Source organism: Microtus oregoni, unplaced genomic scaffold, assembly GCF_018167655.1.
Source record: "Microtus oregoni isolate MIOR12 unplaced genomic scaffold, Mior012 000005F_ref0000423, whole genome shotgun sequence".
Lineage (NCBI taxonomy): Eukaryota > Metazoa > Chordata > Mammalia > Rodentia > Cricetidae > Microtus > Microtus oregoni.
The window spans coordinates 11,571,998-11,585,683 of NW_024543064.1; the positions used below are offsets into that span (position 1 = coordinate 11,571,998).

The 13,686-nt window shown below is 44.9% G+C and overlaps 1 protein-coding gene across 2 annotated transcripts in view; it reads left to right on the forward strand.

The window, feature by feature from the left end:
- Nucleotides 1-13,686, forward strand: part of LOC121448163 (protein DDI1 homolog 2) — a 50,754-nt gene that overhangs the window by 17,867 nt on the left and 19,201 nt on the right. For both annotated transcript variants that reach the window (XM_041651953.1, XM_041651951.1), the window contains exons 5-6: nt 3,787-3,914; nt 10,739-10,867. In XM_041651953.1, coding sequence (XP_041507887.1) covers nt 3,787-3,914; nt 10,739-10,867 — 257 coding nt within the window. The remainder of the gene's footprint in view (nt 1-3,786; nt 3,915-10,738; nt 10,868-13,686) is intronic.

Sequence of the window (13,686 nt, forward strand, 5' to 3'; positions counted from 1 at the left end):
ATTTTTGTTGCTAATTGTGAAAATCCTCCTGTAACTAAGAGAAACAAATCTAATGATACTCCTGTTACACTGAATAGCAGGGTGGGAGCTGTAGTTACCCGACTTGCTTGCTTTATTATACTCATAGGCTCTCCCCACCCTTTGCCTACACTGGGCCCTCACGTATTTGTACTCGATAGACTAGTCCTTTATTACCAGACTGCATCTAGGACACTCTGACTATTCTCGAAATTGAAGAAATAAATCATATTTAGAACTAATTGACAGCCCTAAGCTATTTGCTCATGTTCTGTCGGTTAAGTGTTCTCTTTACATGTATCAGATAATGGTGATTTTTTTTCCCCCTCTCTTAAACAGTTAGATAAGTATTCTGCCACTGAGTCACATCCTCATCTCTGCTTTTACTCTTTATTTTGAGACCCAATCTCACTAAGTTGACAAACCGGCCTTAAATTTAACGTCCTGCCTCGGCTTCTCCACTAGCTGGGAGGCCTGTGCAGCTGTACTTTAATCAGATGTTAGTGAGTGTCCGTGGACATAGCTTGACTAGCTGAGTCAGCCCAGAGAAATAAACCATTTATGTTCTCAGATTGCGGCTCTAAGGGAGTCTGACATTGATTTCAGGCGTAGTTGGATTTATCCTAGGAAACCGGGGTGGTAAGGCGCCATAGACAAACCGTGGAAGTGGAGTGTATTGAATTGAAACAGGTTGTTTCCTACAGGGGTGGGGTAAAGGAAACTGGGTGATGTAAGGAAAGAAGATTACCCGATTACCCAGAGTGCCCTAGCTGGCCTGACACTGCTGTGCATCTGGGGCTGCCCTGAAACTCTTTGTATTTGTTTGACTCAGTTGGCTGGTTCATTGAATTGTGTTGTTTTGAGAAAAAGTCTTACTATGTAGCCCTGGCTAGCCTTGAGCTCAGGTCTGCCTGCTTCTGTGTGTTCTGTGTGTGTGAGCTGCACTCACTTTATTCATTCATTCATTTATTTGAGGCGGCTTCTCTTGCTGAACCTGGAGCTCACAGATTTGGGTAGGTTTACTGGCTGGCCAGTGAGCTCCAGGGACCCTCGTGTCTACCTCCCCACCTCTGAGATTGTAAGTAGATATTGCCAGATCTCCTCATGTTTGAATGGTAAACATATTGCAACTGAGCCATCTCCCTAGCCCCTCATATTCTTTTTCTTTTTTCTCCTGAAACTTAACTTGGATTAGAGCAACATCAGGGGTTATATAATTATTTGTATGTAATTTCTAAATTTATAATGTGCCAGTGGATAAAGGTATATAATTATATCAAATGTGCCTTAAAATTTCTGCTTGGCGCATGACACCATTATATATGACACATTATATTGTACAGCAAGTGTAGTAAGTAGCTTCCCTGTTTGCCAGACTGAATTAAACAAGAGTGCCTGGGCTTGCTGAGAAGTGTTACCATCAGTTCAGTGAGCCAGAGTGTGAAGGAAAGCGCAGGCAATGGCATTCAGAGCATGGGTCCAGCAGACTTTCCATAAAGCTAGGTAGTTAGCTGTTTTTAGGTTTTGCAGAGGCCATGTGATCTATTTCAGCTCTGTGCCTGCCACGTGAATAAGCAGTGACAGTGGACAGCATGTTAGTTACTTATCTACTTGCTGTGACAAGCAACTTAAGGCAAGGAGAGTTTATTAATTATTTATTCTGTTTAAGGCTGTAGTCCATGGTGGCAGGAACATGTCTCCTTTTTTATTCAGTCTTGGACCCCAGCCTGTGAAATGGTGATGCCCACATTCAGGGCTTCCTCAGAAGCACCCTCCGTGACAAATCTAGACTGGCATTTCTGTGCTGATTTTAAATACAATGTAGCTGGGGCTGGAGAGATGGCTCAGTGGTTAAGAGCATTGCCTGCTCTTCCAAAGGTCCTGAGTTCAATTCCCGGCAACCACATGGTGGCTCACAACCATCTGTAATGAGGTCTGGTGCCCTCTTCTGGCCTGCAGGCATACAAGCAAAACAGAATAATGTATACCTAATAAATAAATAAATATTTAAAAAATAAATAAATAAAATACAATGTAGCTGATAACTGGGTTTAACATCAGATGGTATGTAGACAGTGCCTCCATGTTCTTTTTTTTGTTTGGTTTTTTTTTTTTTTTTTTTTTTTTGGTTTTTCGAGACAGGGTTTCTCTGTGGCTTTGGAGCCTGTCCTGGAACTAGCTCTTGTAGACCAGGCTGGTCTCGAACTCACAGAGATCCGCCTGCCTCTGCCTCCCGAGTGCTGGGATTAAAGGCGTGCGCCACAATCGCCCGGCTCTCCATGTTCTTATGACATGTGCAAATGTATTGGAATGTGGTCTTAGCAGTTCTTAGTTCAAACTTTACCTTAAATTGTAGACTGAGTTCACTATTTCCAGTCTAAAGGTATACTGTCTAGCCAGTCAGTGTGTGTATCTCAGGCTGGTCTTAAATGTAGCCAAGGGTGACCATAAAGTTCTGATCCTCCTGCCTTCAGTTCTCAGATGCTGGAAGTGCAGGTGTGCACCACCACACCTGGGGTATATGATTCTGGGCCCCTGCTTTCGTGCATCCAACTAAGCTACTTTTCCAGATAGATGCAACATTTGAAGCTCTGCTCTTGACTTGCTTAGCACCATAAGCTAAATTCTGTAAGGCTGTTCATCAACATTGTAATGGGAAGGAATTGTGGGTTTTTTGTTTTTTTCATATTTCAGATTAGAAAAGCCAGTTGTGGAGATGAAGCAGCCTGCGCAGCAGACAGGTGGAATACATGTGATTCTGGTTTCAGACTAGTAAGACTGATGCACCGGGATGATACTCAAATGCTCAGGACATCCTCAGTTAAAACAGGAGTACACGGGATTGGAGAGATGCTCAGAGACCAAGAGCACTGGATGCTCTTCCAGACTTCCTGAGTTCAATTCCCAGCAACCACATGGTGGCTTGCAGCCATCTATAATGAGATTGGTGCCCTCTTCTGGCAAGCATGCACGCAGGCGGAATGCTGTGTACATAATAAATTTTTTTTTTTTTTAAAGGAGCATAGGACTGGCATAGCGACACATTCCTTTATTACCAGTCCTTGGAAGGCAGGGTGGTGGTCAGGGCTACACAGCGAAACCCTGTTTCAAAAAGATCCAAACCGGGGCTGGAGAGATGGCTCAGAGGTTAAGAGCATTGCCTGCTCTTCCAAAGGTCCTGAGTTCAATTCCCAGTAACCACATGGTGGCTCACAACCATCTGTAATGGGGTCTGGTGCCCTCTTCTGACCTGCAGGCATACAGACAGAACATTGTATACATAATAAATAAATAAATATTAAAAAAAAAAAAGATCCAAACCAAACTAACAAAAAACCAAAAATATAAGAACATGGTACACACATATAACCCCAACTCTGGAGAGGCGGAGATGAGAGGGTCACAAGTTCAAGTCCAACCTGGGCTATGTAGTAAAAACCTGTTGTAAGTATTATTCATGAAATATCAATTTCAGTGTTTGGTAAGATCGAAAGGGCCTGGGGCCTTGCTTTCTAGGAGTTTATTTTTCCATCTGTGAGCTTTTAGGGGAACATGATCATTTTATAGGAGGATAGTTTTTATTCCTGACTTAGGTCTTCTGCCAGCTCTGTCTCTCATCACCTCCTGTTGAGTCACCTGTGGGGAACACAGAACCAATTTCCATTCAGTGACTCAGCTGCTCCAGTTAGGGCAGAACCGTTTACAAGTGTGTTTGTGGTGTTCTTTCCGGAAATGGAGTTTTCAGTGTGCTGCTCTGGCTTGTCACAGGCAGCAGAACATCGAGGAGAACATGACGATAGCTATGGAGGAGGCCCCGGAGAGCTTCGGCCAGGTCGCCATGCTCTACATCAACTGCAGAGTGAACGGGCACCCTGTGAAAGCCTTCGTCGACTCAGGTGAGGATGGAGCAGAGGCGCTGCTCCTGTGCTCTGCTTGCTGGTGCCTTGAAGTTACATTTTCACTCTTCAGTCTTTGTGTTAGTGATAGATTTCTTTTCCCAGTCATTTCTCACCTGATTTTGTGTTTCTGTGCCTCAACTGGTAGTAAGGGCCTGGGGGTGTTTCTAGGTTCTCGTCCACGTAACCAGAGAACTGAAAAATAGAGACTCAAACAGGGAGACAAAGTTGAGATTGACTGGGGGCAGGAGTGGGATCAGCAGTTAAGTTAGTGTTGCTCTTGGAGATCACATAGCTCACGAACACCCATAACTCCACCCTCTTCTGGCTTCCTGGCCATCTGTACTCACTCTGGAACCCCCTCACACACATATACATGTAATTAAAATAGAATAAAATCTTAAAAAGGAAAAGGTTGACAGGTTAACCTTGGGCCAGATGGGTAACAGTTGGTATTTAGGACCCCAGTTATTTGCAGCTGCTTTTTGTGGGACTCAAGAAAAGGAAGGTTTGGTTGCTAAGGAGGTGGTTTGAGTAGTTCTCTATTTTGATTGATAAATTAGGTCATATCTTCATTTTTCTTACTGTATCAGATTTTAGTTATATGTGCACCCAGTTATACTAGACACAAGACTGTAAATAAGGGATTCCGCCTAAAAGGTTACGAGGTGGCACTCGTTTCCCTTATTGTGCATGCATCCCAAACTGCTTCGGATTGGATTGGCCCTTCTCTTGTTCAACCCCAGATATACTGGGACTACACTTGACTAGAAACTGTCTAAATTTGGCATTACCAGGAATGGAAAAAACATACAGTGTTCAGAGATGGTAGCATGCATAGCCTTGTGTGAGTGGGGGATGGGGGATTCTGAAGTTTCAGGTGCACTGTTTGAAAGGACTGGGTGCACGGTATGTTCTCCTGAAGGGACCAGATGCCAAGTGTCTTTTTACAAGTGTGACATATACAAAACCAAATGGGAGTTCCAAGCTAAGCTCCCCCCCCCCCCCCCCGTGCTTGCCCGCCTCCTTAGTTCCTCAGTTAGTGCTCTGAGGTTCTTGGGCACCTTGATAAGGAGTTGGGAGCAGTAGGGTCTATAAGGTGCTGTGAAGGGCATGGGTCTGTGTTGTTTTCTTGTTGCTCTGAGAAGGTACTTGCCTGTGAAAGCCTTATTTTGGCTCACGGTTTCAAAGAATTGGGTGGGTGGGAACATTTTGGGGAGGAGAGAGATGTGTGCCTTAGAAAAGAAGGAAGACTATGTATTGTGCAAGGTCTTTCTCCTCTTCCCCTTTTGTTCAGTCTGGGAGGCCCCCAGCACACCTTCAAGGCAGATCTTCCTCTCTCAGCTAACCCTACCTCGAAGTGCTTTTCTCAGCCACCCCGCAAGTCTCCTAGCCAGTCTCTTGTTTCTAAGTCTAGGCAAGTTGACAGTGAAGATAGGCGGTCACAAACATTTCCATCTGGTCGTTGTGCAGCACATTGCTTGGAGTGAGGCAAGTAAGGCCACATGAAACTTGGTCCCTGCCTTTAAGAAGCTAACAGTTGGGGCTGGAGAGATGGTTCAGAGGTTAAGAGCACTGGCTGCTCTTCCAGAGGACCCGAGTTCAATTTCCAGCAACCACACGGTGACTCACAACCATCTGTAATGAGATCTGGTGCCCTCTTCTGGCATGCAGGCATACATGCCAACAGCACATTGTATGCATAAAAAAAAAAAAAGAACCTAACAGTTAGGGTTGGAGACACTGCTCACAGGTTAGGGCACTTGCTGTTCTTTCCAGCACTCACAAACATCTGTAACTCAATTTCCACAGGCACAAATGGTTCGCTTACATACATGTCAGCAAAATTCATGCCCATAATAAATTTGGAAAATAAAATAAGAAAACAGCCTGGAGGGATGACTTAGTTAAAATACCTTGCTGCTCTTTCAAAGGGCCCAGATGCAATTCATAGCACCCACACTACATCTGAAAACTTTCTATAACTCTAGTCTCAGGATCTGTTTTCCTCTTCTGACCTTAGGTGAGCACTGGGCTTACATGTGCTGCACATGTTCTGCAGGCAGAAACACATAAAATTGAAAAAGAACAAAAGAACAGGCAAGGAGATGGATAGAGTTTGCCGCTTGAGTCTTAGGTGGTCCAGATGCTAACTGCCACCTAGTCTTAATAACAAACAACTCTGCTTTTCTTCAAGCTCTTCTCTCTCTCTCTCTCTCTCTCTCTCTCTCTCTCTCTCTGACTTGTTTGTTTATTATTGTTTTCGTTTGTCCAGACCGGGTTTCTCTGTAGCTTTGGAACCTGTCCTGGAACTAGCTCTTGTATACCAGACTGGCCCCAAACTCACCGAGATCCGCCTGCCTCTGCTTCCCCCCAATGTTGGGATTAAAGGTGTACGCCACCACCGTCAAGCGACTTTCTATGTTTGGCCTACAAATATCTCTGTGGCCACAGGTCAGAAGAGCGTGTCAGATTCTCTGGAACTATAGTTATAGGTAGTTGGGTGCTACATATGGGTGCTGGGAATTGCACCCCTGTTCTCCTCAAGAGCAATAAGTGCCTTAAACTGCTGAGCCTTCTCTCCAACCCTAGCTCTGCATTTTTTATTTATTTATTTATTATGTATACAATATTCTGTGTGTATGTCTGCAGGCCAGAAGAGGGCACCAGACCTCATTAAAGATGGTTGTGAGCCACCATGTGGTTGCCGGGAATTGAACTCAGGACCTTTGGAAGAGCAGGCAATGCTCTTAACCACTGAGCCATCTCTCCAGCCCCCTAGCTCTGCATTTTAAATCCTTCAGTGTGAGTGCGTAAAGGGAATGTACCTGAGTGGTCACACTCCTTTTAAAGGAAGTGCGCCTGAGTGGTCACGCTCATCTTAATTCTGGGCATCTCTTGAGGTTGAGACGCCTGCCTGTGGTACATCCACAAACACTCGAGCACGTATTGAGGTTGTCTCTTGAGACTAGGACAGTCCCAGAAGTCAGTGTGCTGATATGCGTGTTTTAATGATGCTGGAGAGATGGGTATCTCAGTGATTAAGAACGCTTGCTGCCCTTCTAGAGAACCAAAAATAGGTTTTAAACACCCAGGTTAGGAAGCTCACAACCTGTAAGTAGTTCTGGGGGATCCAGTGTCTTCTTCTGGCCTCTGAAGGCACCTGAATGCATGTAGCGTACACGCACACATACATGTAGATAAAAATAAGTCTTAAAAATAAAAAGATGTTGGCTGGGCGGTGGTGGCGTAGGCCTTTGGTTTCAACAGTAGGGAGGCAGAGGCAGGTGAATCTCTGAGTTGGAGGCCTACATGGTTTACACAGCAAGTTCCAGCACAGCCAGGGCTACACAGAGAAACCCTGCCTTGAAAAACCAAATGTGTGAATGCTGCCTGTCTAGTGCTGTATGCAGTGCATTGGCTGAGTGCTTAGTGGTAAGGCTTCTTGTCAGAGCTACAGGACATATGAGAGAGAAATGCGTAGCTCCCCAGTGCACATTAAACACTTCCTGTACACCAGGCTCTGTGCTAGATGCTTAGTACATCTTACTGCGTCCATCATACTTCAACCTCAGACATCTCTATGAGCCATGGTGTGTCCCTGCTTTACAGATAAGGAAGCCAAGCCTCTGTCCCAGGTAGTGAGGTAGTGAATTCAGCCTAGCTGCGCTTGATGCCAGAGAATCCTTTGTCACTGAGCTAAAGCAGATGCACATTGGGTGGGTGTGCTGGATGTAGAGACCAGTTTCCCCTATTGGAGTACATGGGTGAGTCTCTAGAAGTGACTGTCAAACTGCTGCACAAGTAGAAACTGGGGTTATGAACTAAGCCAGTTTTTCCCACATTAGTTTGTGGAGACAAGGAGGACAGAATTCTTTCCAGACTTCCTAGACTCTTTCTGGGCCTTTTGAATCTTAGTTTCCTCATAAGTATTTTGATTTTTGTTTTTTTGTGACGGTCAGAGCGAAATCCAGGGCCTTGCCTGCTAAACAAACACGACCACCACAGTGTAATACCCTAGTTACCATTGTCACCTTCCTCATGCCCACGATCTGCTAGTACCCGCAGAGAATGGGTGCTTTTAATGCTCACCGATGCATACACAGTGAATTGAGACAACAGAATTGTTGGTGAGTCTGCAGCCAGGCCTAAGCACAGGTAAGACTCATATAAATGAGAACAGGGAAAGGATCCTTTATAGGAGGCCAGAGTGAACAGGAGACAAATTGCTCCCACCTTGAAATACTTCTAGGTGTAGTGAGAGTGGAGCTGGGGTACTGGGAGAGAGGGCCTGGGTTAGATCCAGCACTCTATAAATTGAGCGTGGTAGCACAGACCTTAATCCCAGCATTTGGGAAGAGAGGCAGGAGAGTTAGAAATTTAAGGCTATCAGCAGCTTTGTAATGAGTTTGAAGCTGGGTTTAGGAGGTTATGTTTCACCTCTTTGAAACAGGAGGTGGGAGAATGTAAGGCTCTGGATCAACAGGATGCAGTGGGTCCGATGCTGGGCATTGTGACTTACACAGTCTTATAAAAAGTGGGAACCTTAGCTGGGCACATGCCTGTAATTCCAGCACTCAGGAAGCAGAGGCATGTGGATCTGAGTTCAAGGCCAGCCTGGTCTACAGAGTGAGTTCTAGGACAGCTAGGGCTGTTGAGAAACCTTGTCTCAAAAAATTAAAAAGGTGGGAGGCCCTTTAAGGGTTATTGAATAAGTAAAGAAATGATTTTAAGGAGGTTATAGTTTGGGATGACCGCAGGCAGAATCAACTGGAAAAATTCTTTAACTTCGAGGGTCATATTTGCTTTAAATTATGTATGCATGGCACAGGTTCAAAGCCAGAGAAGAGTCTACTCAGGAGGGAGGTGGCTGCGAGCCGGATTAGTAGCTATGGTAAGAAGAAAGGCGGTCAGAAAAGCAGGCATTGCAGAGACCTTATTTGTGGGGTCAGGACAGTTTTAAGGGCACAGTGAAGGCAGCAGGAGTCAACATTATAGTGTGCCATAGTTGTAAGAAGGTCAGAAGGGCATGTCACTGACAAAGATAGAGAAATCCAAAGTGAGGTTTGGGATGAGCTAGAGATTTCCAGTACACAGGTGTATGAAACCAGGATTCAAGGGCGGAGGTAGGGCTAGACAAAGATGACAGAAATGTCAGCCTGAGATAGAAAATACCCTCAGGTCAGGCTAGGGATGTGCCCTAGGTGGTGATGTGCTGCCGTGTAGCACACTCAGAGCCCTCAGTTTGATACCGAGCACTGCGTAACTCAGCGGGAGCATCATAGAGCATGTTTGTAATCCTAGAACCTAGGGCGGTGGAAGCAAGAGAATCCTTAGCTCTATCCTGAGTTTCCAGCTTAAGTAGCAGTGAGGCCTGTGCCATAACAAAACTATCCTACATGCCTTCAGCTTTCAAGGGGAGGAAACCCATTGAAGGTTAATTTCTATTTTTTTGGAAAAGTAAAGGACTTTTCTGTTTTTTGTCCCCATCTACCCACCCGGCAGGGGTCGGGGAGGGCTGTGTGAGACAGGGTCTCACTGTATAGTCGTGGATGGCCTGGAGCTAGTTGTGTAGACCAGACTGGAAAACTCCTAGAGATCTTCCTGCTCTGATTAATCTGCTGCTGGGATTAAAAGTATGTGCTGGTGGGGCCGGAAAGATGGCTCAGTGGTTAAGAGTAAGTCAAGACTGTTCTTTCAGAGGATCCAGGTTCAATTCTCAGCTCACAACTGTCTATAACTCTAGTTCTAGGGGAACCGATACCCATGACAAACCACCAATGCACATAAAATTTAAAAAAGAAAAAAAAGTATATGCCACCATGTCCAACTTTTCTAAAGTGGCTCTAGGATCAAACCAGGTTAAGCAGGCGCTCTCCCACTGGGCTGTACTCCTAGCTGCAGGCTCTATTAGCTCGTGAGCCATAGTGTCCCATCGCTTCAAATAAAAATCACTTGGGTCTGTGTGCTGAAGTACACACTTGTAATCCCAGAAGGCTGAGTCAGGACGATTACATATTCAAGACTAATTTTGGACTACACAGGAAGTGAGACCCTAACTCAAAAACAAAACAAAAGCAAACAACAACAACAAAACGATGACATGTTCTAACTGTATAGTGCTGCTTAACTTAACATTGCTGTCTGGACACAGCACCATTTGAATTTTAGATCACTTTCAGATGCGTTTGTTTTCTGCTGGTAAAGTTTTTAGTGTCATTCTGGTACTCCATTAAAAACATACTCTTGCTGGGTGGAGGTGGCACAAGCCTATAATCTCAGCACTCAGGAGAACAGATCCAGGCAAGTCTCTGAGTTCGAGGCCAGCTTGATCTACAGAACGAGTTCCAGGACAGGTTCCAAAGCCACAGAGAAACCCTGTCTCGAAAAACTGCAAAAAACAAACAAACAAGAAAAAAAACCGGGCTGGAGAGGTGGCTCAGCGGTTAAGAGCACTGACTGTTCTTCCAGAGGTCCTGAGTTCAATTCCCAGCAACCACATGGTGGCTCAAAACCATCTGTAATGAGATCTGGCGCCCTCTTCTGGGCTGCAGGCATACAGGGAGGCAGACTGTTGTATACGTAATAAATAAAATCATTAAAAAAAAAAGAAAAGAAAAAAAAACCTCTTGGGTTTTTGTACTATTTTAGATTCTGGTATGGAAATTGAATAAGCAGGGGTGTCGGTGCACATCTGCAATCCTAGAACATGGGGGTTGAGGCAGGAGGAGGAACATCAAGGGTTTTCAAGAATAAATCAAAGAGCAGCTAGGCAGGGAGATGTGGGTTATAATTTCTACAGTTTGATCTCTCTCTCCCTCCAGGTGCCCAGATGACTATTATGAGCCAGGCTTGTGCAGAAAGGTGTAACATCATGAGACTGGTGGACCGTCGGTGGGCTGGCATAGCCAAAGGCGTAGGCACACAGAAGATTATTGGAAGGGTGCATCTAGGTGAGTGAAGGCAGTCAGACGCTTGCTGCTTTCTGGTAGGGAATTTTTAGGGTGGTTGAATTTTAAGGTTCTTTCATAATCACCTCTGGTTGATGTGGCTATGTACATACAAACAAGCAGGTGTAGCTCAAATTCTAATTGGTCTTAATAATAAAAACCTAGAGTCAGATATGGGGGTAAAAGCTGAAAGATCAGAGAAGCAGAGCAACCAGCCACTAGTTCTTACCGCTACGAAATCCTCAGGTCGAATGGGGTATTCTGATTCTACAAGTCTTCGGACTGAATGCCTGAATGAATTGAGCTCTTATCTCCTCCCACCTCATATTCCTCTCTCCGCCCAGCCATATCCCTTTCTGTTTCCACCTTCCTCGCTCTGGATTTAAAGATGTGTGACTCCCAAGTATTGGAATTAAAGGTGTGAGGCAACACTGCCTGGCTCTGTTTCTCTTTTAGACTGAATAAACCCTGTATAGCCCAGGGTGACCTTGAACTCACAGAGTCTCCCAAGTGCTGGGATCCAAGGTGTGTGCCACCACTGCCTGGCCTCTGTGACTAATTAGTGGCGCAGCTCTGCATTCTGATCTTCAGGCAAGTTTTATTTGTTAGATCACAAACAAAATATCACCACAAGCGGGTGAGTATCTGTGGATACACCTGCTTCTGTGCAGGTCAGAGGTCAACTTTCAGAGCTGATTCTAGCCTTCCAATCTTCCATGGTCCCTGGACTTGAATTCAGGTTGTCAGGCTTCTGTGGCTAACAGTTTACTTGCTGAAACATCTTGCTGACCCTAGAGTGTGTGTTCTTCCCTCTAGTCTGGCTAGGTCAGAACTCATTTCCCTAGAATCATAATCAGTGTTGCTGTGGGAATGTTGAATGCCCCTGGGAAGTATGGCCCCTTTCTTTTTTCAGTCCCCCTTAGTGTATTTTCATATACTTGAGTGTCTTCCTTTCTTGTACTTGAGTGTTAATGGCTTTTTAAGTCTGGGGGTGTATCCTTCAGTTCCATGATGGAGCCCAGTGCACATGATAAGCACACCCCACAGCCAAGCTGTCCTCTATCCTGCCCCTTGATGTGCTCTGATGGTGATCTCTTCCTGTTGCTCAGTCAGTGGTCTCCTATGCCAGGCTCATCCTCCATATTCTTAGTGTTGTTTTGTTTGTTTGTTTATTTGTTTGTTTTGTGTGTGTGTGTAGAAGTGAGAGGGGGCAAAATATTAATGGATCCTAGAATGGGCATTCTGTCAGTTAAATCTTTCTAGAAACACTGTACCAATCAATGTATCCAGAGGTATGTTTCCATAGAGAGTCTAGATCCTATCAAGTTGGCTATAAGATTAACTTCACAGGCCCTCTATTTCAAGAACTGGCAAGACATCATAGCAAGGGTTTCCAGCACACAGACTGCACATGTGGAAGGGTAGTTAGGAATGGGATATTTAAGGTGTGAGTGTGTGTGTGGGGGGGGGGGGGGGTTCTTACTGCTTTTGTTTGTTGTAACTCAATTTTGTGGTTTTTGTTTTTTAAAGATTTATTTGTTATATTTTATGTATAAGTGGTTTTGTCTACTGTGCGTCTCTGGTGCCCTTGGAGTTTAGAAGAGGATATCAGATCCTCTGGAGTCTTACAGGTGGGTGTGAGCCTCCATGTGAGTGCTAGGAACCTAAGTTGGGTCCTCTGCAAGAACAGCAAATGTTTAACCTCTGAGCCATCTCTCCAGCGCCCATTATGTGCTTCTGGGTCATGGATTTTATAGTGGTAGTGTCAAAAGCTGGACCCTATGCAGGTCTCAATTAGTTTCTCATTTTGGCTGTCATCACCAAGGGGTTATCTGCTCTCCAGATGTCTGTGGGAGTCTTAGAGCAAGAGAGAATTGGAGGTGTTCTGGGATAGCTGCATGTCCACGTAGAGAGAAGAATCAGACCAGCTTCACAGTACACATACATAATTGTCCCGGTGGATTACAGCCCAAATGTGGGTTAGAAAATGCTTGCTACACAAGTGTGAGACCCTGAGCTTGGATCTCAGCCTGTAAAAGCGAGGTGTGATGGCACCTGTCTGCAGCCTCAATGCTGGGAGCACAGACCAGCTGATCTGGGGACTGGTAAGCCATCCAACCCTGTCAATGGGTGAGACCCTATTTCACAAACTATAGTGGAGAGCAATTGTAGTGATAATTTTATTTATGTTTTAATAAATAAAGCTTGCCTAAAGATCAGACAGGCAAAGCTAAGTCACTAGAAATCAGGCAGTGGTGAGACATTCCTTTAATCCCAGGATTTGGGAGACAAAGGCGGATGGATCTCTGCGTTCAAGGCCACTCTTCTCTACACAAGAGGGATGCAGAAACATCCAGGTGGTGGTGCCTTACACCTTTAGTCCCAGTCCTAGGGAGTCACACTAGAGGGATTATAAAATGGGAAGAGAGGCTTAGTCTGCTGATGCTCAGTATTGGTAGAGGTAAGCCTTCTCTAGTAGCTTAGCTGCCTTGCTTTTCTGGTTTTCAGGCTGAACCCCAATATCTGTCTCTGGGTTTTTATTATTCATGCTACAAGCAATAGAGGAAAAGACACTTAGCATCAAACTGCAGTCTCCACATACATGTTCACACCTAAACCTGGGTACACTGCATGTGCTTAGAGGCAGATTGTGGTGCCCCGTACACTTGTAAACTAAGCATTTGGCAGGTGGAGGCTGGACCACATGAGATGCTGACTTGTAAAACTGAACATGAAGAAGATAATGGAGAAAACAAGAGGAAAGATTAAGATTCAATTTTTTTTTTATTTTTAAAGACATTCTCTCTATAGCCCTGGATAAC